This window comes from Aotus nancymaae, unplaced genomic scaffold (genome assembly GCF_030222135.1).
Source record: "Aotus nancymaae isolate 86718 unplaced genomic scaffold, 86718_ANA_hifiasm-v0.15.2.pri h1tg000040l, whole genome shotgun sequence".
NCBI lineage: Eukaryota > Metazoa > Chordata > Mammalia > Primates > Aotidae > Aotus > Aotus nancymaae.
The window spans coordinates 83585602-83613237 of NW_026988454.1; the positions used below are offsets into that span (position 1 = coordinate 83585602).

A 27636-nucleotide genomic window follows, 5' to 3' on the forward strand; every position below is an offset into this window, starting at 1 on the left:
GGCTAACAATAGGACCTACCTCATTTGGTTGCTAGGAGAATAGAGTGAGTTTAAGTGTTTATGACAGTGCCTGGCATGTGGCAAGCATTCAGAATTAGCTACTGCTATGATTGCTATTCTCATCATCGTCATCATCCCCATCCTCAGCATCAGGCACTGTCCCTGGTGAATGGCATGGTCTCAATCAATTTTTGCTGGTTGAATTGAATGAACATTGACATGTTTGTTTTGGCCTTCCACCAACCTCTCTCGCTTGCTTCCTGATTTCTGGCAGTGTCCCATGTGGATGAGATGGTGCAGAGTTACACTGGCATAAGTGAGAGGTTACAAATGGAGGATCCTCAGAAGGACTATCTTGAGTAAGAAATGAGATCACTTTAAATTTGCAGAGGAGGGACCTTATCTTTGCTTGGATTTCATAAAGGTTGAAGTTACTGCATGTACTCAGTGACAGGCCCACTTTATCCTAAAAGGTTCAGGGGAATCTCAGTTTGCATTGTAGTTAAACCAAGAGTGTTTTCCCTTCCTCAGTCTAGTTGAGGCTTTGGTTGAATTCTCAAATGAAGTTTATGAAACATTCATTCCTAGACAACAATGGGGATACCTAGAAGTTATAGTCAGAACCTGTTAAATCCGTGTAACAGTGTTTCCTGGTGCTGCTTACAGTAAAGGATGTGTTCATTCATTATTGGCTGTTATTTGTGTTTCATTGGAAGAGGATGATAATGTGAAAAATCTTTTATCTGTTGCCCCCATTTTTTCTGTTCAAGAACTGTATCTTCTGTGTCAGTCCCTTTTACAGTCATGGAACTGAGAACTAGAAGGGCAGCAATCACTCTCCCTACCCTTGACCATCGGCAGGCCCTGGAGGCAGGAGCAGGAGAATGGGACCTGGGTTTGAACTCCAACTTTGTGACTTAGTAGCTGGGAAGTCGTGTTTGTACTACCTCAGGTTCTTCTAATACAGCCTTCTAATAAGGCCTATTTCCTAAACTTGTCAAGAGAGTTAAAGGATGTAACATATATAATAGTTAATGCTCAGCAAGGTCTTTGAAGTTGGTTTTATAGACTTTTACCCCCTTTTCCAAATTGTTCCTATTAACAAACTAGAAAATTATCTAGTTTAGCATTTCAAAGCTTTTGGTTTCAGGACTGTGATTCACATACTCTGTATGTGTCAAGGAAATGAATTCCCTTTCTCTTTTTCTCTCTGAGAAGATAAACAGTGGACTTGACTTAGCCTTTGCCTCATTTAAGCAAGGCTTACCCAAAAGCTTTTTCATATCACACCCATGTGCTTGGCATATGCATGCCTCTTCAATAATGCAGAGAAATCCTTAGTAAATGACTTAAGGCTTTACTTACCTTTAACTCTTAGGTAGCACGCCCTGTGACTATGTTGTATGGAAAAAGATGCTTTCTTAAGTATATGCACATGGATTTCATGTTGACCGTTAATGTTAAACCCAGTGTTCTTATTTCTCCCTCAGTTTTCTGTTTTACATGAGTGGTAAGGACAACTTTGTGCTTGTTAAATAGAAACAAGACCAAAGGTATTCAAAAGAGCATGTGTGTGCCATAATCAAAATCAACTAATTATAAACATATTTCCCAAGAAGGTACCTTGGAATACGTTGATTTATCTTTATTGGGAGCAAATCCATAGGAGCAGTGGAACAGAGTTAAAATCTACTTACTGGCTAGTCTTATTATCTGGGAACATGTTACATTAATTTCCTTGGCTCCAGTTTCCTCATATATAAATGAGGATGTTGGATTAGATAAACCTGTTACGTGCTGTGAAGCACAAAATTTCCCTGATCAGTGAACCTCATTTTGTATTTGGGGTTTCATGTACTTTGTGATTCATGATTATTTGATAGTGTGAGACTAATGCTTATTCCTTTTTTTTTTTTTTTTTTAATAAAAAAGGTTCTTGTCAACCAAATTATAGAAATAAGATGTTGTAGAGGGCAGTTTAAACATTAAAACTCATTAATGGCTTTTAATACTTACTAGCACCAGGGCACATGACATCTGCTAATGAGGGCAGCTTTTTTTCTTTTTCTTTCTTTCTTTTTTTTTTTTGAGAGGGAGCCTCACTCTGTTGCCAGGCTGGAGTGTACTGGTGGGATCTCAGCTTACTGCAACCTCCGCCTCCTGGCTTCAAACAATTTTCCTGCCTCAGCCTCCTGAGTAGCTGGGACTACAAGCCCGAACCACCACACCCAGATAATTTTTTGTATTTTTAGTAGAGATGGGGTTTCACCATGTTGGCCAGGATGGTCTTGATCTCCTGACATCATGATGCACCCGCCTCGGCCTCCCAAAGTGCTGGGATTTCAGGCGTGAGCCACCATGTCCGGCTGTGGCTTTTTTTTCTTAATTTAAGATCACATGTTCTTAGCTATTTGTTGTGGTTATTTGAAAACAAATAATGTCTCATTTCTTTATAATAAAATTCTCCAATTTACATTTTATCAGATAATTTCTCTATAAAATTTGTGTGAATATATGTAATTTTTGATTTCGCTTTTGTTAAGATTAACAGGCCCTAACAGCCAGCAACAGTAGTAACATTTACTTTGTTGTGAATACTCTCAGAAACAGCCAGATATTCCTTGTGTTTGGAATTTATGTCTTCTAGGAATAAATTCATCTCATATGTGAATGAAATCAGTTGGCTGAACAAACTTTCAAAATGAAGCCTTTTGATTTTCAGATGATTTGAAACAGAGTGGCTCTCCTGAGATCTCTGGATGGTCCGCCTTGTTCTCCCTGCACTGGCAGGGTAGTGGTAGGTGTCAGCTCAGAGCTCATAAGGGCATGGAGACCCTAGAGGGAAACCAGAGCTCATGAGGGCATTGAGACCCTAGAGGGAAACAAGCAAGGTGGGATCTTTGGAAACATGAGATGTCAGGATATCCAACCACTCGATTGATCGACTCAGCAGACAAGCTACAATTGTAATCTGAAAATAACTACTCCCAAGAATACTGTCACTTTTCTATATGAAAGAGAAAAAAGAGGTTAAAAAAAAGAGTACAGGCACCAGATGCACTATTGGTAACATTGTAGGAACCTTTAGAATAAAATTATACTTTTGTAGCTCTAATCATACTATGTACTTAATAGTATTAAAATGCTAAGCTAGTTTTATAGGATTTGTGGCTTGCCAGTCAGAGAATGTCACCTGAATTTATCTAATTCCAGCAGCCATATTTTTGAGCTTTAGATAGTTGATGTTATTAATATTCTTAATGTCCACTTGGTTATAATCCAATGTGTAAAAGCTGTTATTACTATTGTTATTATCACTGATTAATGACTGATTTTAAAGTTAAGGGCATAATTTTATTTTCTTACATACGTTTCTTTATTTTCACATTCTTCATTTTTCTTTACCTCTATTATCTTTAAAGTTCGGGGGCATACATTATCTTATGTATATTTTAAGTTATTTTCTAAAAGTTTGTGCTCATGGTGCATTAAAAAAAACTAGCAAATTTTAATTTATTTTGAAGTTGTGTTGCTGCTCATCATAGAATCTTAAGCTGAGAGAAAATTTAGGAAATCATTTCACTCTTTCTTTGAGCTCCACCAAGTTTCTCCCTAAAAACTAACCTTGAAAACAATGGTATCTATTTTATTTTGAAAGTTCTCTTGAGAAGTAGATCATATCAAAGTATATTTTTCACGGTTTTGGATAAATATACTTTCAATAAAGCAGTGATTAAAATCTTTTGTCCTTAAAGGTTTTATGTTTTCTTCAAAACATAAAAAAAAAAAAAACTGCTTTAAAAACTCTTTTATCTTTGCAATGACTTGCAGATTTGGCACTTTCTTGCTCCTGGCATCTTACATAGACTGTTATAGGATATATTATAGCTTTTATTCCCATGATATGTGGTCACATTAAGTTTAAAACATCATTTTGTGTTAATGTGAGTTGTCTCCCAGATCTCTGTAAATATTGATGCAATTTTATTTCCCTGATCACGTAGGGGATTTTGACATTGTTATATTTTGCAGTGTATTGAGGGTTTGTTTATCGGCACTACATGCAGTATGTCAGGAGACAAAAGATCTTAATGATGGAGAAAGTCCAGGAGCCTATTTAGGCCTAATTCCCTCCCACTCTAAACAGGCAATTTATTTGCCCTCTTCTGCTGCAGCTTCTTGGTAAAATTCAAATCTGACCTGCTGCTTCTCTACTTAAAATTCTGTAATGCTTCCCACCCACCTGAAGTCCCAAATCCCTATCCCTTAGCATAGCCTGGACACCCCACACAGTTTGCCACCATCCTACCTGCCCAAGTCTTCTCTGTTGCTGTGCTGCATTACCAGGAGAGGGAATCTATTCTAAGGAAAGAGTTTGGTTTTGGAGTCAGGAAGACCTGGGCTAAGAACCTGCCATTACTGATCGCCTCTGATTCTGTGAACTTACGCAGATTATTTGACATTTCTGAACCTCACTTTCCTCCTCTGAACAGGGAAATGATATTTCTTGTCTCACAAAGTTGTTGCAAGCATTAAATAAAATAAGGTGTGTGTAGGGCCCACCAAGGGTCTTCTTAAGTTAACTAAACACGAGGACTCACAAGGCTACCACAGGCCATGTTCCTTGCCAACAGGACAAGAATTCCTGTTCAAGAATTCCTCTCAGCAAGGCCTCTGCATGTTTACACAAGTGACAGCTCACATACTTTCCGGGGACTATTGTCTCCCCACACGACATAGTTCCAGGTACAAAGCATAAGCTCCAGATCAGGGAGGTACAGGAGCTGCTCTGGCTTAGAAGAAGCCTCCTGCTTTAAGCAGCTGATCTCTCTTATAGCAATTCTTGACATAGTTTGTAGGGTTCCCAAGAAGAGACTGCATTCAGGGAAGGCCAAAGCATAGCATTCCTATCAGACAGTTACAGCTCATTCACATTTCTTCCTGATTCAGATGCAGTTTACCAACCAAGGATCATTTTTAATGTAAGCAGTGTTGCCTAGCAATATAGTCGATGCCTAAGATCTTACCTGGTTTCCAGGGTAACAGAGCTAGGTGGTTAAACCAAAGGTCAGATTCTCAAGCAGCAAGGGAAAAGGTTTGTTAACCCGTTCATTCCAATGTGCGACCTAGGTGGTTAAACCAAAGGTCAGATTCTCAAGCAGCAAGGGAAAAGGTTTGTTAACCGTTCATTCCAATGTGCGACAGACCCAACCAGGGGCTTCACACATTACAGTTCTCAAAATACACTAGTTCGTTTCTTCAACAAATATTTAAGAGCTCATGCTATACGTTAAGAGCAATGTAAGACAGAAGTACAGTGTCAAGGTAAACAGATATGGCATCTACCTTCATATTGTTTCTTCCATGATGCCCTTAATTCCTTTCATTGCCTGGAAAACTATCCTTCAAAGGCCAGCTCAGATAATACCTTTTCTCTGAAGCCTATGCACAATCTAATCCCCTAGCACTTTGTGTATATTGCCCTGAATTCATGGATTGGTCATGGGGATCCATGAATCCCCTAAAGTAATATGCAAATTTTGTGTGCTTATAGGAATGTATGTTTGAGGAAAGGGGCTAACACTTTTCTTGTTCAGTGGGATCTGTATTACTCCCCCTGCACCCGCCAGCCCAAGAATTTAGAACCATTACTCTGTTATGAGCATTTATAACGTGGTTTTGTTATTTGTTTATAGGTCTATATTTCTTACTAGAACATGAGTATCTTAAGAGAGACAACTGTATGTATTCATATTTTGTGCCAGGAGAATGCCTGCATCATAGTAGACTTCTAGGAAATGTATGTTGAAAGAATCACTTCTTAGTATGCTTACCAGGTTCAGCACCTTGATGATACCAATGGTTCAGTGTATACTAATTTCAAAGGAAAACTTCTACCTTATGGTAAACTAAAATCAACCCTTCTTGTTCCTAGCTTTGTCCTCTGCAGTTATAAATTGTGTACCCTCTTCCAAACTTTTATGTTTGCCCTTTTATGTTGATTGGGGAAATCAAAGGAAAATGGTTAACATGGGGGCATTCTTAAAAAAAAAAAAAGTTGCATTCACATCTTAAATATTTTAACTTATAACATCTGAATGTACATTAATTTACTAGTATTTGTATTTTGTTAGAAGGAGAAACTTAGCAGATATTACGTTAACCAAGTTATCAAGATTATCATCACTAAGTTGTGTTGATATGATATATTCTCTGATGAGAAGGATACGTCACTTCTGTGAGATTCTTTCCCCCAACCCATACCACCAGTCTAATCTTGAGACAATATTAAACAAACTGAGATTGAAGAATATTCTGTAAAATACCTGAGCTTTTCAAAAGTCAAGTTTCTGGAAAATAAGGAAATACTGAGAAACTATCACAGACCAGATGAGACTAGGGAGACATGATTACTAAATGCAAAGTGTTATCAGGAATTACATCTTGGAACAGAAGAAAGGGTATTAGTGGAAAAACAGGTGAAATTCAAAGTGTATAGTTTTGACAAATGTACCATGGTCTCATAAAATAGTAACATTAGGGACAGCTGGGTGAAGTGCATATGGGAACTAATATACTACTTTTGTAACTTTTCCATAAATCTAAAATTATTCCAAAATAAAAAGTTTGTTAAAACATAGTAATAGAAGAATTTATAGAAGAAAGTTTTTAGGTGATTTGACAGTTAAGACAGGTAAACCAAAATAAAAGACAGGAACACCAAAAAAATTTGTAACAGACTAATAGAGATAGGGCTTATACTCTTAATATAGAACACATTTTTACAAATTAATAAAAACATAATAATACCCTGGAAAATAGTCACTAACACAATTCACAGAAGAAACACAGTGGTCTCTAAGTAGAAAAACTAGATGAATCTCACCAGGAATTTAAGAGTTGCCAATTAAAGCAGCACTGAAAATAATTGCACCTATTACTAGTGCAGAAATGGAAAAATGATAATATCCAATTATGAAAAGGGTGAGTGGAGGAATTAGAGATTGGCACAGCCTTTCTGGAAAGAAATTCATCTAATAGGTGTTGGGTTTTAAAATATGCGTATCATTTGTGCTTATCATCTCTCACTTATATAAGATTCTTTCCAAGGAAATAGATATGTTCATAAATGTTCTAACAGGAGCATTCATCACAGAGTTATTGATAATGAAAACCTCAGAACCTAAATATCTAACAGGTGAGGGAATGATCTCAAAAGTTTTGATGTACTTATGGAATAGAACGTTGTGGACTAATTAGGATTCATCTAAATAAAACAACAAAAGCAAGATATAGTATATATAGTCACGATTCCAAATATATCTTTTGAATGGATGGCAGAGAAACACAGTGTCATGTAAAAAGTAGTACTTATCTCTGGGTAGTGAGAGAAAAGGACGATTTTTGCTTTGTGTATACCTCCTTGCATTTTCAAAATTACCTCTAGTGAGTATATATTACTTTTATAATTGGGGAAAAATTAGCATTGCAAGCCTTGTAGTTAATGAATTTCTTTCATCTTTTATGTTCATTTAATTAAGAGAATGTTAGTTCCATTTTGTTCTGTGTAAAACGATTTTTCCTCTTTCCACTAGGAAGCTGCTCAGGGTGCTCCCACTGCCGAGTGAGAATTGGGGAGCTCTAATTGGAGAATGGTGTTGTCATCCCGATCCCTTTGCTAATAAACCACTTCATCCGCAAGAGGAGGACTGTTTTATTGGAGACTCTTTCTTCTTGGTGAATTTAAGAACCAGTTTGTGGCAGCCAAGACCTGAACTATCCCCCGTGGAGATGTGCTGTGTTTCTTCTGACAACCATTGTAAATTGGTAAAATATCATTTCAAAATAAACGCTAATTTAGAGGTTGTCTTAGATACTGGTTTCTTCAATCTTTTCCTAATTCAGGGCTTGTTACACAGACTGCTGTAAAGGCCAAAATTCATTGTGTTCAACTGTCATCTCTATCTCTGCTTTATCAAAACAGGAAGAACATATGGCTTTAAACTAAAACAGCCACAGGGGCCTAGAAGAATAAGGAGAGGAAGACCTCTGCAGGCATAGAATTGGGAGTACTACCACTTTACAAACCAAAATGTCCCACTTTCTTGTTCTTAGGACAATATTCCATAATTTGTGTGCATTTTATCCTAAATAGTCTGATTTAAGTTAAAAGTGTTCTCTTGCTCTGGGATATGTACTATCCGATTAGGCTGAGATATTTTACTATTTCTGCCCATAGACTAGACTTCTGCTGAAGTCATAAATGCAGATATCATCAAGTAAAAAGAGGAATGGAGGAGCCCAGGAATGGAGATAAAGCTCGTGTCGCAGGGTCTAAGTTGGTGCTTGACAATGTGAGGTCTGGTGGCTCTTGCTGTATAAGTTGCTTTGGGAAGAAGGCAGTTTTCTTTCACTGCAGAGAACAAGTGTTTTACTTTATTTTAAAAGAAAATCAGTGGCATTGGCGTGGCCCTATGAGAAATCATTCCCCTGATGGGCAGTCAATATAGATGTTATTTAAAAAGTAAAGAAAATCATTGCCAGAGAATCATTTTAACATCTGATTATTGGTGGGAACAAAAACATTGTATTTTAAATTTCATTTAGAACTCATTTAATTTTTGTAATAAGAACTGAGTGACTGCAGGAAATATGTAGTAATTGGGCAGCTCTTAGGTTGTAAATTAGTTTTGTAGAACTATTTTGAGGGAGATGAAGGAAATTTGTTAAAGGTGGAAGTTTAAGTTGTTGTCAGATAAAATTATTTAAGTGCCTCATCTTACACTGTAAACAGAAATCCCTTTACTAAATATGGTTCACTCTGATGAACTGTAGTACTTTACATTTTATATTTTAAAAGGTAAATAGTAAGTTAGTATAAATTTGTTATATTTAATATGATTAATTTAATTTGTATTTTGATCTAAATATATGTACTAATACTTTATTATTTTATGTGTTTTAAATTTCATCTTTATGATTAAGCTTTAAAAAATATTTGGAAGTTGTGAGCAGAAAAGTAGAGAAAGATTAAATGAGGGAAACCAGGTTTCCCTTTTTGAATAAACTCAGCACTCTGTGCTGAAATATATTCTTCACATTTAAATCTTTATCAGTTATGTGATGCCATTTACAAGAATTTCTCTTCATAGTTAACAGCTGTCTGATCCATTAAAGAAAGGCCCTTCATATTTTTAGACATTACAGTTTTTAGTATCAAGGAGACTGTGGGAAATTCTGTACTGTCATGACAAGCTGCTGTTGACAAGATTTTCTTCAAGTTAGCCTAGATGAAAGTTCTGCTTTAATTGTATATTGTAGCAGTCCAAAGAGTGTGCCTGTGACCAAAATAGAAACATAAATTTGGAGGGACTGCTTAAACCGTGCTCTCAAGGCTCCTGTGGGAACAAGGCTGCTCTGTGCTATTGAAAACCTTTTTCTCCTATCACCCAGTCTAGCCATCTAGCAAGGTTTTGAAATGTCACATGGTAACAAAGCATCCTAATGGTATCTCTTGGGAAACATTTTTTTGGTGAGACAATATCAAGCATCCTTAGAAATTGAAACAACACAAAGGGAAAATAAAGCGAGGACAGGAGGCTAATCCACCTCTCTGAGAAGCCCTGCCATGTCTCAGATATATTGACTTAATTAGTCCACAACAATGTCTGTCTTTGCTCTGTAGAGTTCCCACACTGTTAGACTGCTTCATTGCACAACTTGCTTTATTATTTCCTTGAAGGATAGGTGAAGAAAAATGCATTACAAAGCAGAGATTCTCTTTAAACAAAATGTATGTGTTATGTTTAATTTAAAAGATCTGGTTTAAAAACAGCACAAACAAACAAACATGAAGCCCAACTCTATTATTTCTTTTCTTCCGTAGCCTTTTAGAACTTATGGTACTTTATTTGCGCCTTTGTCATTGCAGCAGTATCTACTTATTTTTAAAAGATACCTGCTGGAGATTTCCCTATTCATGTATTCATGTATCATCTCTCTTGTGCTATTTTGTGCCTACCCACATAATAAAAATTTTGCATCTTATAATAATGGGATAATAAAGATGGCATTTCATCCTTTTATAAGATTCAAACTATTATTCAAGACTTCACCCTTTTTTAAAGAACAAATAAAATTGATCTTTGATTGGATTAATATTACTGCTGGCAAGGATGATTAATATCTTTACCTTTTTGTTCTTTCTTGGAGTACTTAGTAATAATTAGTTGATTTTGGTAATTTGTTTTTTTAAATCCATAAGTGTGTCTTTTTTGTTTTTTTAGAAAAATGTGTTGTCAAACTCTTAAGTATTCACAAGTATAAAAAGAATAGTATTACGAACTTCAATATGGATTCATCAAGTATGCTTCATCTGCTCTTTTTTTCTGAAGTGTTTTAAAACAGTCATGTCATTTTACCCCATGTGTTTCAATATGTTCATCTACAAATAGGGATTTTAAAAATGTAGCCACCCTATCATTATCACACCTTATAAAATTAACAGTTATTCCTTGATGATAAAATACCAGGCCATATACAGATTTTATCAATTGTCTTAAAAGTATCTTTTACTATAGGCTTGTTTGAATCAAGATCCACACATATGATTGAGGTAATTTGCTTGTTGTTAATCTGATTCTTAAATCCTGATTATCCATGTCTGATAAGGATAGAGTCTTATTTTAACAACAAGCGAACAAAAAACACTCCACCTGCCCCCTTGAAAGACAAAGTGAGATGTTCTGTGAGAGCAATTACAAATGAAGTACATATCAGAGCACTTGAAAAAAAAATTTTCTGCTTCAAATAGAACAATTCTTTCTTCTCAAGCATTGTTATTACGATACAAATATTAGTTTTTAGTAAAGCCTTTGGTTTTTGGTAAGAGCTAATAAGTGTGATCAGATTTAACTTGTACAAAATAGTACTCTTTAAAAAATATTGTTAATATCAATCAACTTGGAGCCATACAGGTATGTTTTACTGTAAGAAAGCATGAAACTGCCAGAATACCACTCTTTATAGACCATACTGACTTTCTGAGCTCTCTTCTTACTGGACCTGAACAAATTGGCACCTTCCTAGGTTTCTGTGTCTGTCTCTTACCTCTAATGGGAATGACCCTATCCAGTTTCCCACCTGGGTCAGGTTCTGAGACCTGCCATTTGTGATGTTCCTGATAAAGATGTCGGTACAGTGGCCAGAGATGGCACACTGTGGGGCCCACTTTGTGAGTGTGCCTGGATAAAAGTTTGAGCCAAGTCTGAGCTGACTTATGAATTTCATGTGTGCTTTTGTTTTCTCAGCAGAGACTTTTAGAGAAAGTCTGCAGAAATCTAGAACAGGAAAAAATGGAATAAGTGTTTATATTACTGAAGGTTACTTCAGTGTGTGAAGGGATTCATCTCAGGAGTTTCTAAATAGAAGAGCTGTGGACATCTATGGATTTTTTACTAGTTGTCTGTGTTTGATGCTGGGAGAAAGAATAGGTCATTAGAGAAAGACCCCAATATGAATTGTGCTGTTACTCTTGACTTTGACCACTAATTGAATATATATATATTTTTACATCAAGATCTGATAACACACACACACTCATGTATACCTACACACATATACAAACACATCAAAAGTTTCTTGAAGCAGAACTTACTCAGTGTTTGAAGCACTGCCATATTTTCTGTTCTATTGTATTTCATTTTTTAAAAACACAGTAATCCACTGAATTGGTTCCCACTAATGGGATGCATGAACTGTAGTTTGGAAAACACTTAGCATAGTGTTTAGAAGCGTTAGCATCAGAGGCACCCAAATTCAAACATCAGCTCTGTCAGTTACTAGCAGCACATCCATGGAACACAATTTAAATGTACTACTTCTGCAACTTTTCAGGAAATTATGCCAAGGAAAAAATATTTATACTCAAATGTATATTAATCAGGAAAATTTTTTTTCCTTAGGTTAAATACACATTATCCCACATCAGAAGTCACCGTCCTTCTTTACTTCAGCCTACACCTATTCTGTGGTTACCGAGGAAGGGTACCCTGGAGTGTCCAGAGTTGCAGAATCTCCTTTTCCCTGCCCACTTTATATGGCTTCTGCCTTGTTGCAGTATATCTGAATGAGAGAAATGTTGTATGGTTTTAACAAAAGTACAATTATGGATGTGAAAATGAGTATTCTTTGTTTATTGATTAGGCAAATGCTATTTTAATCTGTATCTCAAATAGTGAATTTGGATTTTCAAAGGTTAGGATTGTTTCAGGAATTGTTCCAGAGCACTACCTGTCTTTCCAGTTACAGTGCCTATCCTAAGTGGAAAAAATGAAAGTATATGAACAGACTAGGTATTTTTAACTTTTCATTTATTGGTAGTTAAGGGTTATAGGTTACTTTGATATAAATTACACTGGACTAGGAGTCCAAATAGTGTGAGTTCAAGTTCTGATTTTTCTGTGTTGTATACATATGAGTTGAGGCAAGTCATCAACCCTGTCTTGTTGTCCACTATCTGCCTGTTCTAAGTTATAAGGCTATTTGGAAGTGCTTTTTAGAAATTTAAGGTGCTACTTATTCAAATTAGTTGGCAATATTTGCATTATCAAGAAGTGGCTAGTTTTGGAAAATTTAATCTGTGCTTTATTGTTTCTTAAGACTTGAAAAAATTATCTCTGTGCATGGGAATTATGCATACAAGCTAAATGTATCTGCAGTATTTAGTAGAGGGCAGAATAAAATGTAAAGTTCAATGTATACTCTGGGGACTATGTTAAAATTATATATTCCTTTTAAAAAAAGCTCAATGACATTTAAATGACATTTTTCTGTTCTACAGGAACCAAAGGCAAATAACAAAGTAATTTGTAAGCGTTGCAAGGTGGTGTTGGGAGAGACCATGTCATCAGGTAAGAATTTCATAACAAGAAGCCAAAATGATTGCCTTCTTGTTTAAAAGCCAGAATGATATAGTAAATATATAGGAAAGATCGATGATTAATACATGTTGTAAAATTGGTGCTTTTCAAAATAGACCCTAACTAACATATCATTCAATATACCAAGAAGTTTCTGTATTTGGACTTTCATAAGTACAAAAGTATTGAGTTTTAAGCATTAAGAAGTTGAGTCATTTTCAGTGTTTCATAGCCTCTTTGTAGATATAAAGTAATAGTATAAAGTTTGTACTTCGGTCTATTTTAAAGAAAATTGGAGCTTTTTTCTTTCTTTCTTTCTTCCTTTTTTATTTTGTAATGTTACCTTCCTGGTAACTTACAGAGCAGAGCCTTTTTGTTAATACAACTCCTCAATCAGAAGAGTTGGAGCCCAGAGATGGAGAAATTGTTTTCCTTGGCTGCCATCTGGCTTGGGGCTGTATTTTGGGGCTGGGGATGGGAGAGGACCTGTTGAAATGGAAGAAAACACATTCTGAGTTTTGTACTTTGTCCCTTATTCTTTTTTATTTCCCAGTAGTATTGATTATATTTTATGTAAGCTCTGTTACACTACTTTAAAATATAATAATGAAAATCCTGATAATTAAAATGCATTGCTGTTTAAAGATACGGTTTAAAGTGTATAGAGAGCTACAACATGCTGTGTTAGCTTTGTGGATGATAAATAATTGCTGTTAATACAATTAATTAGAAGATGTGATTTATATGAAGAAGTTGTACTTAAGGGAAGGCAGATGATGGTATTTTTTTGTTTGTTTGTTTAATCATCAGAATCTTGTAAGTAGTTACTTGTTCACAGTGAGCCAAAAAGGAAAAATGAGTTAGTAATGGATACCATCCTCAATATCATTTTTGGAAAATGAAAGCAAGCCCCTGAAGCAACACCTTAGAAAATGTTAAGGCTTCTGGTTAAATAAGGTGAATTGATTTTTAAATTCTTTTCTCCCTAAAGTCCTGTTGAAATGTCAGTTGAGGAATGAACAGATATATATCTACAAAGGCAAAGAGAAATGGAGAAGAGTTGACAATGACATAAACAAGAGATGTAAGCAGACTTTTTTGGAATACACTTGGCAGCATGAAGGAAGCTGCAGCTTCAGTGTCTGTAGATAATTTGGATGAAGAGTGAGCCAGTACTCACTGTAGAACCCTAGAACAGGTTAGAATTTGGAGGCAGCCAGTAACAGGGAAGGCAGTCTGAGGCAAGGAGCTGGAAGCAGGATGATTGGTTCAAAGTGTACATACGGAGCTGCTAGACTTCTAGATTTCCCACTTCATTTTCAACTTGCTTTTATAATCCTCAAGGTGGGAGATTGGAAGACGACTCCCCCTTTTTTTGAATAATGGAAGAGTACCAACTAAAGACTTGCAGACACTGATTCTTTGGGGTCATTCAACCAAAAATGAGCTTACTCTAGGCACAGTGGTATATGCCTGTAGTCCCAGGTACTTGGGAGGCTGAGGCAGGAGGGTCACTTGAGCCCAGGAGGTCGAGGCTGTAGTGCACTATTATTGCACCTATGAATAGCCACTGCACTTCAGCTTGGAGAATATAGGGAGACCCCATCTCTTAAAAAAAAATTTATTGGGTATAGGTACAAAAAACTTGTATTTGTTCATTCACTGGGTATAGGTACAAGAGCTTCCTCTCAGCATTTCACTGCCTTACATTAAAATTGAAATGGATTGTTGAGAATCATCAAATATTTGAGGAAATCTCCAACAAAAAAGAAACCAAGGCAAATAAATAATTTAGCAAGCAGATTAAAAGCACTGAGAAGAAACGCATTATGTATACCAGAAGAAAACCTTTAAAAAAATACATAAAATGCCCTTGGAGAAATAAAATCATATTGCTTCCATAATTCAGAGAATATGGAATTTAAAAATGTGATACTTCAAAAAAGAAAAATCAAAGAATTGGAAGATAAAACTAAAGAATTAGGCCAGAAATTAAAACCAAAAGACAGAGATTGAAAGTTAAGGAAGAGGCCAGGCACGATGGCTCACACCTGTATTCCCAGCACTTTGGGAGGCTGAGGTGGGCAGATCACCTGAGGTCAGGAGTTTGAGACCAGCCTGGCCAACATGACAAAACCTCATCTCTTCTGAAAACACAAAAATTAACCAGGTATAGTGGTGGGTGCCTGTAATCCCAGCTATTAGAGAGGCTGAGGCAGGAGAATTGCTTAAACTTGGGAGGATAAGGTTGCAGTGAGCCAAGATTGTGCCAGTGCACTCCAGCCTGAGCAACAGGGCAAGACTCCATCTCAAAAAAAAAAAAAGAAGAAGAAGAAAAGAAAGGAGATTAAAGAAGAAGTACAAAAAATATATATAATCAATTAAGTTTCCTGAAGGTAGAGACATTGTCTATCTTGTCTATCCCTGTAATCTCAGCACTTAGTATAACATCTGGCACATATTAAGTACCCAGTAAGTATTTGTTGAAAGAGTAAGTGAACTGAGCCTTTCAGGACAATTAACATCTAGCTTGTAGAAATTCTAGAAAGAGAGAATAGAGACAACAGAATGTAGGAAATTATCCAATACCAAAAATACCACAAATACAAGACTATTTTCCACAGCTAGGACTTCAGTTTCTTGACTGAAAGGGCCCACTAAGTACTCATTGTAATTAATAGAGGAATAGCCAGGAAGCCACTCAAGGCCGCTATAGTGAGTATTTTCAGAACACCAAAGATGAAGTTTCCAGAGGGAATAAAGCAGTTAATATATGACAGATTAGGAATTAGAATAGCATTGAACTTCTTAACAGCAGAGCTGAAAGCTAGAAGGCAGTGAAGCAGTGCCTTCATAATTTGAAAGGAAAAAGATTTTAAGTCCAGAATTCTATACACAGTCAAGCTATCAGTCAAAATATGAAAATAATAAAAGGCATTTTGCAAATAACAAAGTCTCAAAACACAGTTACTAACAGTTTATTTTTCTTAGTAATTCACCGTAAAATATAGATCACTGAAAATAGGAATTTAATCTAGAAAGAGATGACATGGAATTGGGTAACAAGTTGTACAATTCAGGAGAGCAGGATAAGGAGTGGGCAGCAGGCTTAGAGAATAGCAGCCTATATTGAAGCCAATGGGAGAGAAGATTGTAATATATATATTTTTTGAGACATAGTCTCACTCTATTGCCCAGGCTGGAGTACAGTGGCGTGATCATGACTCACAGCAGCCTCAACCTCCTAGGCTCAAGTGATCCTCCCACCTCAGCCTCCCAAGTAGCTAGAACCACAGGTGCATACCACTGTGTCTGACTAAATTTTTTGTAGAAGTAACATCTTCCTGTGTTGCCCAGGCTGATCTTAAACTCCTGGACTCAAAGTACTGGGATTATAGGCATGAGCCAACATAGCTGGCCGATTTTTTTTTTTTTTAGTTATAAAGTAGAATTGATAAATTAGTTGATTTGTTTGACCATATGTGTATTAGTCCATTTTCACACTACTGTAAAGAACTACCTAAGACTGGATAATTAGTAAAGAAAAGAGATTTAATTGACTCATAGTTCCACATGGATGGGAAGGCCTCAGGAAACTTACAGCCATGGCAGAAGGCAAAGAAGAAGCAAGCACCTTCTTCACAAGAGGATGAGAGAGAGAGAGCAGAGAACTGCCACACACTTTTAAACCATCAGATCTTGTGAGAATTCTATCACAAGACAACGCTAAGGGGATAGTGCTAAACCATTAGAAATCACCCCCATGATTCAATCATTTCCCACCAGGCCCCACCTTTAACATGTGGAATTACATCTTGACGTGAGATTTGGGTGGGGACACAGAGCCAAACCATATCAATATGTGACAGATAGTCTTGAGAGAAACTATTTTATTATATGGAAAGGATTAGCTAAAGGTGATTGAAGCAGTTATTCACTGCAGTAAAAAACAAAAGGTTGAAAAAGGAAGGAAGCATCTCCATGGTATTATTATCATAATAATAATGTAAACACTGAATATTCACTTAGTTAAACATTGTAATGTGATACAAAAGTATATTAGGAGGTCAATATGTGTGAGTTTTTGGGGTGATATAAGAGATCTATATCCACATGTGTTCTAAAAGTAAATCACTAGGACTCCACTTCCAAAAATGGTGTCATGAAGAGAATGGGCAATCTGTAGAAAACCTGAACAGAACTGGACAATTTTAAGAATTATTAAGAACCATATTAGGGTACTGGAAAATGAACAAAAGTAAAGCAGCAGTTTGACAACTATTAAGTAATGGAAAACTGCTACTGTATTGGGAAAGAATAACAAAAATTGTAATTTTTTTTTTGCCTGGGGATGCAGGTGGACCTTGCCACCTTATGTCTTCCCAACTCAGGCAGGAAAAGCCCACGGCTTTACTGTCTCTACATGGTGGGTTTGATTTAGGGTAGGTGGTAGAGAAAGTAGAAATTTTAAGGAGTATATTTAGAAGCAAAGTGATTATATTAGTCCATTCTCACATTGCTATAAAGAAATACCCAAGACTGGGTAATTTATAAAGAAAATAGGTTTAATAGGCTTATCGTGCTTCAGGCTATACAGGAAGCATAGCAGCTTCTGGTTTTGGGGAGGCCTCAGGAAACTTACAATCATGGCACAAAACAAAGGAGGAGTGAGGCATCTCACATGGTGGAAGCAGTAGCAAGAATGAGAGGAGGTGCTACATACTTTTAAACAAGAAGATCTTGTAAGAAGTCACTCACTCACTATCACAAGTACTACACCAAGGTGATGGTGCTAAACCATTCATAAAGGACCCACAACCATAATCCAGTAACCTCATACCAGGTTTCACCTCCTACATTAGGGTTTACAATTCAGCATGAGATTTGCGTGGGGACATAGATCCAAACCATATCAGTAATATAGTTCAGATGTTTGTCTCCTTTAAATCTCATGTTGTTAATAAAATGTAATCTCCAATTTTGGAGGTAGGGTGTGGTGGGAGGTGTTTGTGTCAGGGAGCAGATCCCTCATGAATGTGTTGGTGCTATCCTTATGATAGTGAGTGAATGCTCATGAGATCTGGTTATTTTAAAAGTGCATGGCACTTCCCCTGTCTCTCATCCCTGCTCTCATCATGTGAGACACCTTGCTCCTTCTTTGCCTTCCACCAGGATTGTCAGGTTCCTGAGGCCCTCACCAGAAGCCAAGCAAATGCTGGAGGCATGCTTGTACAGCCTGCAGAACCGTGAGACAAGGAAACTGTATTAGTCTGTTCTCGTGCTGTTAATAAACACATACTCGAGACTGGGTAATTTATAAAGAAAAAGGTTTAATGGACTCACAGTATCACATGGCTGGGGAGGCCTCACAATCATGGCAAAAGGTGAAGGAGGACAAAGGCACGTCTTTGTAGACAAGAGGGCATGTGAGGGGAACTGCCCTTTATAAAACCATCAGCTTTTGTGAGACTTATTCACTATCACAAGAATAGCATGGGAAAAACCCGCCCCCGTGATTCAGGTAATTCCCACCAGCTCCCTCCCATGACACATGAGGATTGTGGAAGCAACAATTTAAGATGAGATTTGGATGCGGACACAGCCAAACCATATCATTCTGCTCCTGGCTCCTCCCAAATCTCATGTCCTCACATTTCAAAACCAATCATGCCTTCCCAACAGTTGCCCAAAGTCTTAACTCATTTCAGCATTAACTCAAAAGTCCAAGCCCAAAGTCTCATCTGAGACAAGGCAAGTCCCTTCCGCCTATGAGACCGTAAAATCAAAAGCAAGTTAGGTACTTCCTAGGTACAATGGGGGTACAGGCGTTGGGTAAATACACCCATTTCAAATGGGAAAAAATTGGTCAAAACAAAGGGGCTGAAGGCACCTGGCAAGTCTGAAATCCAGCAAGGCAGTCAAATCTTAAAGCTCCAAAATGATCTCCTTTGTCTTCATGTCTCACAACCAGGTCATGCTGATGCAAGAGGTGGACTCCCATGCCCTTGAACAGCTCTGGCCCTGTGGTTTTGCAGGGTACAGCGCCCCCCACCCAGTTTTTTCATGGGCTGGTATTGAGTTACCGTGGCTTTTCCAGGCACATGGTGCAGGCTGTCTGTGTATCTATCATTCTGGGGTCTAGAGGATGGTGGCCCTCTTACCATAGCTTCACTAGGCTGTGCCCCAATGGGGACTCTGTGGGAGCTCCCACCCCACCTTTCCCTTCTGCACTGCCCTAACAGAGGTTCTCCATGAGGGCTGCAGCCCTGCAGCACACCTCTGCCTGGACATCCAGGCATTTCTGTCCATTCTCAGAAATCTTGGTGGAGGTTCCCAAACCTCAATTCTTGACTTCTGTGCACCCACAGTCTCAATACCACATGGAAGCTGCCAATGCTTGATGCTTGCACCCTCTGAAACCAGGGCCCAAACTGTACCTTGGTCCTTTGTAGCCACGACTAGAGCAGCTGGGACACAGGGCACCAAGTCCCTAGGCTGTGCACAGCAGGAAACCATTTTTTCCTTCTAGGCCTCCTGTCTGTGATGGGAGGAGCTGCTGCAAAGATTTCTGACAAGGCCTGGAGTCATTTTTCCCATTGTTTTGGTAATTAAGATTTGGTTCCTTGTTACTTATGCAAATTTCTGCAGCTTTGCAAAAGCAGCTTCTGCTTGATGTTCAAACAGGCTTGAATTTCTCCCCAGAAAATGGGTTTTTCTTTTATACCTATTTGTCTAGCTGCAAATTTTCCAAACTTTTATGCTCTGTCACCTCTTGAATGCTTTGTTGATTGGAAATTTCTTTCACCAGGCTGGGCACAGTGGCTCATGCCTGTAATCCCAACACTTTAGGAGGCTGAGGCAGGTGGATCACTTGAGGTCAGGGGTTCAAGACCAGCCTGGTCAAGATGGTGAAACCCCATCTCTACCAAAAAAATACAAATATTAACTAGGCGTAGTGGTGCTTACCTGTAGTCCCAGCTACTCAGGAGGCTGAGGCATGAGAATTGCTTGAATTTGGGAGGCACAGGGTGCAGTGAGCCAATATAGCACCACTGCACTCCAGCCTGGGCAACAGAATGAGACTTGGTTTCAAAAAAAAGGAAGAAATTTTTTTCACCAGATAGATACCTTAAATCATCTCTCTCAAGTTCAAAGTTCCACAGATCTCTAGGCAGGTACAAAATGCTGCCAGTCTCTTTCCCAGAGCATAACAAGAGTCACCTTTGCTCTAGTTCCCAATAAGTTCCTCATCTTTGTCTGAGACCACCTCAGCCTGGACTTTATTGTCCATATCACTATCAGCATTTTGGTCAAAACCATTCAATAAGTCTCTAGGGAGTTTCAAACTTTCCCACATTTTCCTGCCTTCTTCTGAGCCCTCCAAACTGTTCCAACCTCTGCCTGTTACCTAAGTTTCAAAGTCATTTCCACATTTTCCAATATCTTTACAGCAGCACCACACTCTACCAGTACCAATTTACTATATTAGAATGTTCTCATGCTGCTAATAAAGACATACCTGAAACTGGGTAATTTATAAAGAAAAAGAGGTTTAATGGACTCAGTTCCACATGGCTGAGGAGCCTTCACAATCATGGCAGAATGCAAAGGAGGAGGAAAGGCAGGTCTTGCATGGTGGCAGGCAGGAGAGCATGTATGGGGGAACTGCTCTTTATAAAACCAGATCTCATTAGTCTTGTTCACTATCATGAGAACAGCATGGGAAAAACGGGCCCCCATTGTTCAATTACCTCCCACTGAGTCCCTCCCATGATATGTGGCAATTATGAGAGCTACAATTCAAGATGAAATTTGTGTGGAGACACTGCCAAACCATATCAGAAACCTTTTTTTTTGTTGTTTTTTGTTTTGTTTTTAATTACTCAGCCTCAGGTATTTATAACAATGCAAAAACCACCTGCTGCACAAAGTGTCATAGAAGGGCTGAGATAACTTCTCTGTCCTAACACAACTCTGGCTGACTGCTAAACTCTGCATACATACAAAAAAATGGCAGAGAGTATTTATTGTATGTATTTTCAATAAGGATTGAAAGCTTAGGGGGATCTGTGAATTTGCTGTGACTGATTGCATTACTCATACAACTTGGGTAGCAGAAGGTAATTCTGGCAAGAAGTGTCACTGGCTTGAGGTATCTGAGTAGAGCCTCATCCCAAATTATTTGCTGACAGCTAACCTATGCAGGTACAATGGATACTTGCCAGTGAGCCAGACTAAACAAAATTAAAGCTGAGTAGAGATATTAGTGGCTACACACTGTGGGGAGATAGATTTCACAGTTTTGAGTCCAGGCGAGTCAATCAACTGCTATCCCAACCAATAACCAACAACCTTCAGAAGAGCAAAACAAAATCCACAGTTGCTACTACATATTGCACACAATATCATGCTTCTGTCTAAAAATTATTAGATGTGCAAAGAAACAGAAAAAATGTTTTATACTCAAGAAAAAAATGACTTAATAAACAGGTACTTAGCACAAATATTCAATTGAGCAGACAAACGTATGGAAGCAACTATTATAAATATGGCAAGTAACTTTTTAAGAAAACCTTTGAACAGATAGCAAATCTCAGTAAATTAGAAAAATCAAAGAAAAACAAATTGGTAATTCTAGAGTTAAAATGTACCATAACAGAAAAGAAAAATTCACTAGATGATCTAAACTACAGATTTGAGATGACAAAAGATTTTTTAAAAAAAGATAGAACTTATAGATTAATGCAAATTAACCAAACATAAAACAATCTGAAACAAAATGAACTGAACCTCCAGTTTGTGAGACAATATCAGGTGTTTAACAAATGTGTAAATAGGGTCTCAAATGGTAAGGACACATTTAAAGGGTCAGAAAAAAAATTTGTAGAAAAAACTGGCTGAAAACTTGGCAAATTGTTTGAAAAATGTTGGCTTATAGATTTAAGAATTTCAGTGAACCTGTAGTAAAATAAACACAAAAACACTTCACTCAGGCATGTTGTGGTAAACTGTTGAAGATGAAGAGAGAATCCTTGAAGTAGAAAGAGAAAAAAACCTCGTATGTAAGGGATTTCATAATATAGTAAAGGTGAACTTCTAATAGAAATAATGACAACCAAAAGACACTGAAATAAGATAATGCAAAGTGCTGGGGGGAAAAGATGTGGCAACCAACAGTGCTATGTCTAGCAAAACTATCTCTCAAGAGTGAAGGCAAAATAAGGATGCTTCCAGATAAATACATAGCAATAATGGATTACTAGCAAACCTGCTGTACAAGAAATGATAAAGGCGGTTCTTCAGGCTGACACAAAAGATACCAGATGGTAACTGGAAACTACAGCAAGGATAAAATCAGGGAGAATGGAAAATAATGTGGGCAAATTACCAAAAGCAAACTCAAAAGAGGTAAGCACAACATTCAAGCCACATTTTCTTTGCAATTTGCCCATTCTCTAAAATTAGAACTTTTGTTCTGAGAAGGACAAAGATGAAAGACTACCCAAGAAGAGAACCTAATAAAAATATGAGACCCTAAATGCTGTGTGCCCTCACAGTGAGGGTGAATTGGAAGTAGAACAGCCCTGTAGAATTAGAGATCAATCCTTTGGGACTTTAGGGAATTTCACGTCTTAAATTTGGTTTAGTTTGCCTTGTTCTAAACATTTGCCAGGTGCCTGGCAAAATCACCTTTGTAAGGAAATATTTTCATTGTAAAACTCATGTTATTTGCACAGATGTATAGTATTCATCATGCAACCAAAGATAAATAGGCACACAAGTAAATTAGACTTCCATCAACAAGCATTAACAAAAACAATAATGAAAATAGACTTCTTATTGGAATTACATGTAAACTGTAAAATAACCATGCTTAGCATATTTAGCAGTATGAAAGATTTGAAGGTAGTTGGGAAAAAAAAGGAAATTATAACAGTAAGCATATTTGGGAAAGACACAATAAAATTTCCTAAAAACGTATTGTAATTGATTTTAAAAACTCAGCCAGTGGGTTAACACCAGATTAGGTACAATTTGAAGACAGAATTAATAAACAAAAGATAGATGAAAAGAAAAACCTGTTATGTAGCAAAGAGAGACAAAAGGCAAAAAATATAGAAGAGAGAGTAAGAGAAATAGAACATAGATTGAGACTATCTGACGTAGGAGGAAAAGAATGGAGCTTGTACAATTTTTGAAGAGCTAATTGTTAAGAGTTTTACAAAAGTGATGAAGAACAGCAATCTCTAGATTCAAGGAGCCCGGTGAATTCCAATTCAGTGAAGTCCCAGCAAGAAAAATAAAAATAAATCTGTTCTAGACACATGCGAGTAATACTGTAGAATAAAAAGTGAAGATAATCTTAAATGCAGCTGAAGAAAACTGATAGAGTACCTTCAAAGGAAGAGCAGTAATAGAAGTCTGAGGACAGTGGAACAATATTGCCAATGTGTGCAAATAACTGTTGATCCTAGGACTTAATATCAAGTGAAAATTTCCTTCAAGAATGAAGGCTAAGATAAGTATGTTTTCTGACAAACGCAAACTGGAATAATTCACTACTAGTGGTTTCTTATGAAAAGAAATTCTACCTGTATTCAGGTAGAAGAAAACGATCTCACATAGAAGGTCTAAGTTCAATAAGGCTTGATAAAGTAGTGAATATTCAGATAACACTTAAATGAGTATTAACGATAACATAATAGAAATAATACCTGTAGGATTAAAGTAATATAATTAAATTATAGATTAATAACAGCTGGGATAAAAAGGATCATTTCTGCTTTGGGAGGCGGAGATGAGAGGATCCCTTGAGACCCCCCCTAGGCAACATAGTGAGACCTTGTCTCTACAAAAAATTAGCTGGGCATAGTAGTGCATACCTGTACCCCTAGCTACTCAGGAGGCTGACACAGAAGGATCACTTAAGCCCACGAGTTCAAGGTTACAGTGAGCTATGATCACACCACTGCAATCCAGTTGGGCAACATAGTAAGACCTTGTCTTAAATAAGTAAATAAATAAATACATAGTTATTTCATAAAGTTAAAAAGGTTTAGTTTAGTTCTGCATCTAACATAACTTCAAAATAGTAAATATTGACTGATCTTCAAGGAGAAATGGGTAAATCTATCATGACTATTGATATAATAATCTACTACTTGATTTATTTTTGACTTTTTCTGTGTGTAATATTGAGCAATTACACACTTTCAAAAACTAATTTTCTGTCTTATTAAAAGTTGTTTGACAACACTGTTTTATATTATTTTATTTTTTTAAGAGATGGGATCTTACTTTGTCTCTCAGACTGGAGCACAGTAGTTCACTGAAGCCTCAGACTTCTGGGCTCAAGCGATCCTCTTGCTTCAGCCTCCCAAGTAACTGGGACTACAGGCACATGCCACTGTGCCTGACTGATTTTTAAAACAATTTTTTGTAGAGACAGGCTGTCACTTTGTTGCACAGGATGGTCTCAAACTCCTGGGCTTCAAGTGATCCTCCTGCCTTGGCTTTCCAAAGTGCTGGGATTAGGTGTGAGCCACTGTACCTGGCCAACAATACCATTTTTTAATGACAGCCTCATTTTTAATTATTTCTGGTTTTAATTTGACCTATTTAAAATTTGAAACATGCATGGAATTATGTTGCCTGAACATTATTCTCAATTTTTAGACATTTGTTTTCAGTATTTTTCTGTTGATATTATTACAAGAATCATTATAGATAAGTGTTTTTATATACCAGTGAGTATTTATGTGAAATAAATTCTTATATAGTTAATTATGGTACCAGAGTACATATACAATTTTAAGGCCTTTGCAAAGTGGCTTTCTAGAAACTGTCATTTGCAATTCTCACAGCAGTGTGTGAATAAGCGTATCCATCTATGTGAATAAGTGTATCCAGCGCTACACCTTATCATTTTAAAATATTTTGTTTGATGCTAAAAAAAAATCTTGTTTTGATGTACATTTTTTCATTGTTAGTAAGATTAAATATTTTTCTTAGATTTTTTTAGAAATCCAAGATGGTTGTGTTTACATTTATGTCTATTAAATATCTAGTCTACTATTTAAATTTTTCTGTAAGTAATCATAACCAGATTTAATGCGAATTGTACCTCAATAAAGTCAGTAAGATTCTGGGTAGGTTCTAATATGAGATTCACCACATCTGTGTTTTGGGATGCTGTGATTAAAAACCCCTTTTTGGGTAGGAACACTCAAACATCAAAGGCAAGGTGGGTGTGGTTAGTGTAATGACAGAAAGTCAAGACAACAATCACGGTAATTTGTGTTATTCAGACCTGTGGTGTTTGCTAGTTGATCATGGTGTTGTCTAGAAGTGAAACAGTTAAGAAGCCTACTAAAATCTTACTTGATTTGTATAAGCAGAAAGTTCTGTATCAAGTGAATAAAAGCCTAGCTTGAATCATAAAAACAGAGAGTCCTGGCCCCTTATTCAATTCTCACACATGAGTCTTTATAGACCCAGGACCCCTTGAATGAAGGAGAGGCCAGCTGCCCTCAACGAAAAACCCTAGTATGCTACCTAAAATTTATACTGTTAATCTTTCTCTCAGCCTTCCACAAAGGGAACCATGGCCTTTATCAGGGTAACAGTTCTCCATGTGCACTGGGGAAAAGCAAATAATCACACCTTTTAGGGACTACTGGACACTGGTTCTAAATGAACACCAATTCTAGAAGACCCAAAACATCACTGTGGCCCTCCAGTTAGAGTGGGGGTGGGGGATCAGGTGATCAATAAAATTTTGGCTCAGGACCATTTCACAATGGGTCTGGTGGATCGCTGGATGCTTCCTGTGATTATTTCCCTAACTCCAGAGTGCTTAACTGAAGTTAACACACTTAGCAGCTGACAGAATCCCCACATTAGTTTCTCAACCTGTGAATTTAGGCTATTATGGTAGAAAAGGCCAAGTGGAAGCCGTTAGAACTACCTTTATCTGGGAAAATAGTAAATCAAAAACAAACCAGAAATCTTTTTTATTGACTTACAGGTTTATAGCTGTTCTGCAGAATTGAAGAAACCCAGTGACTAATTTCTACATAAATGCCCTATGCCTGTGGTGTAACTAATTTTTATAATCTTCCATATGTGTGGGCAGAGTCTCTGGGCATTATTTTCTAAAAAGACACAGAAGCTTCAGAACTGTCTCCTTTAGTAACCAATGCTTTGTCTTCTGAAACTAAGTGGTTTTTGGAAAATGTAAACTGAATATTAATTTTACCAGTATATTGAATATTTACTTTGGAATGTCATAATTTGGAGCAACATGCCCACAATAAAATTGTTAGTGTATTGGGGAGAGTATTAATTTTCTTTTTTGTTTCTAGAAACTACCAAGTTTTATATGACAGAGATCATTATTCAGTCATCTGAGAGAAGTTTTCCCATCATGCCAAGGTACAAATAGCAAATTACTTTTATTTATTTGTAATTTCTTTTTTTCCCCTATTCAGACCTTTATTTATTTATTTTTTTGGTTTTGAATTTATTTTTTATTTCAATAGGTTTTTGTGGAACAGATGGTGTTTGGTTACATGATAGTGATGATTTCTGAGATTTGGGTGCACCCATCACCCAAATCTGGTACATCACTGTACCCAGCGTGTAGTCTTTTATCTTTCACCTCTCACCCAGCCTTTTCCCCAAGTCCTCAAAGTCCATTGTGTCATTTTTAGGCCTTTGCATCCTCGTAGCTTAGTTCCCACTTATGAAGGAGAACAGACGATGTTTGGTTTTCCATTCCTGAGTTACTTCAGTTAGAATAATAGTCTCCAGTTACATCCAGGATGCTGTGAATCCTTTATTTCATTCCTTTTTGTGGTTGAGTAGTAGTCTATGATAAATATTTGTAATTTCAAAGGTAGGGAAAAGGAAGTACAGCTGATCATTTGGGAATTCATTTTTATTCATACCTTTCTTTATTTGGAAAAGGAAAGAGAAAGCCTTTTAGATAGTTGAACCAAACCACACATATAAAAGATTTGAGGATTTAAAAAAATCTTTTCCTCATATAGTGCTGTAGACAAATGTGCTCTTATAAATCTTCTAATTCTGAAAGTTTTTTATGTTTCTATTTACCAGATATCCAGAATCTTATCACCTAGTCACCAATAAGTTTTTGAATAATTTCTGGTTTTAATTTGAATTATTTAACATTTGAAACATGGGTCAGTTTCAAGTGACTCCTATGTTTTAAAAACATGGTATTTATCTACTAAATCTATTAGTGTTTCTTTGACTCTTTTTAGTTTGCAAACAAGTTAACCATGGTATGTCTTTATTCCAGCTTATTTGTTGATGTCCAACAATTATGGCAATCTGAGTATAGCCTTGACTTTTATCCTTATGTAAATACTTTGATTATGTACCTCAGACCTGACACTTGAGGGAGATCCAAATGGAAAAAAATGTAGACAATACTGTCTGATGTTTGGCAGGAAATCTCTTGCCTTCTTTTGTAAATTAGTTATTATCTGTTTAATATGCTACACCACAAATGGAATATTGACTTGTTCTAACATGGATTCTTTTCATTTAATAGGGGTGAATAGTTAGGTTTGGGGTGGAAAGTGTATTCAGGATTGGAGAATAGATTTTAAGAAGAATGTAGCAAACCTGAGTACATTAAAATATATTAAAATCCACATCAGTACAGATTGTGAGGGAATGAGCAGTACAT

At 36.9% G+C, this 27636-nt stretch overlaps 1 protein-coding gene across 5 annotated transcripts in view; it reads left to right on the plus strand.

The window, feature by feature from the left end:
* UBE3D (ubiquitin protein ligase E3D) overlaps window positions 1–27636 on the plus strand; it is a 201833-nt gene that overhangs the window by 19022 nt on the left and 155175 nt on the right. For all 5 annotated transcript variants that reach the window (XM_064360894.1, XM_064360896.1, XM_012468843.2 and 2 more), the window contains 3 exons: window positions 7596–7827; window positions 12842–12911; window positions 26285–26354. In XM_064360894.1, the coding sequence (XP_064216964.1) occupies window positions 7596–7827; window positions 12842–12911; window positions 26285–26354 (372 nt within the window). The remainder of the gene's footprint in view (window positions 1–7595; window positions 7828–12841; window positions 12912–26284; window positions 26355–27636) is intronic.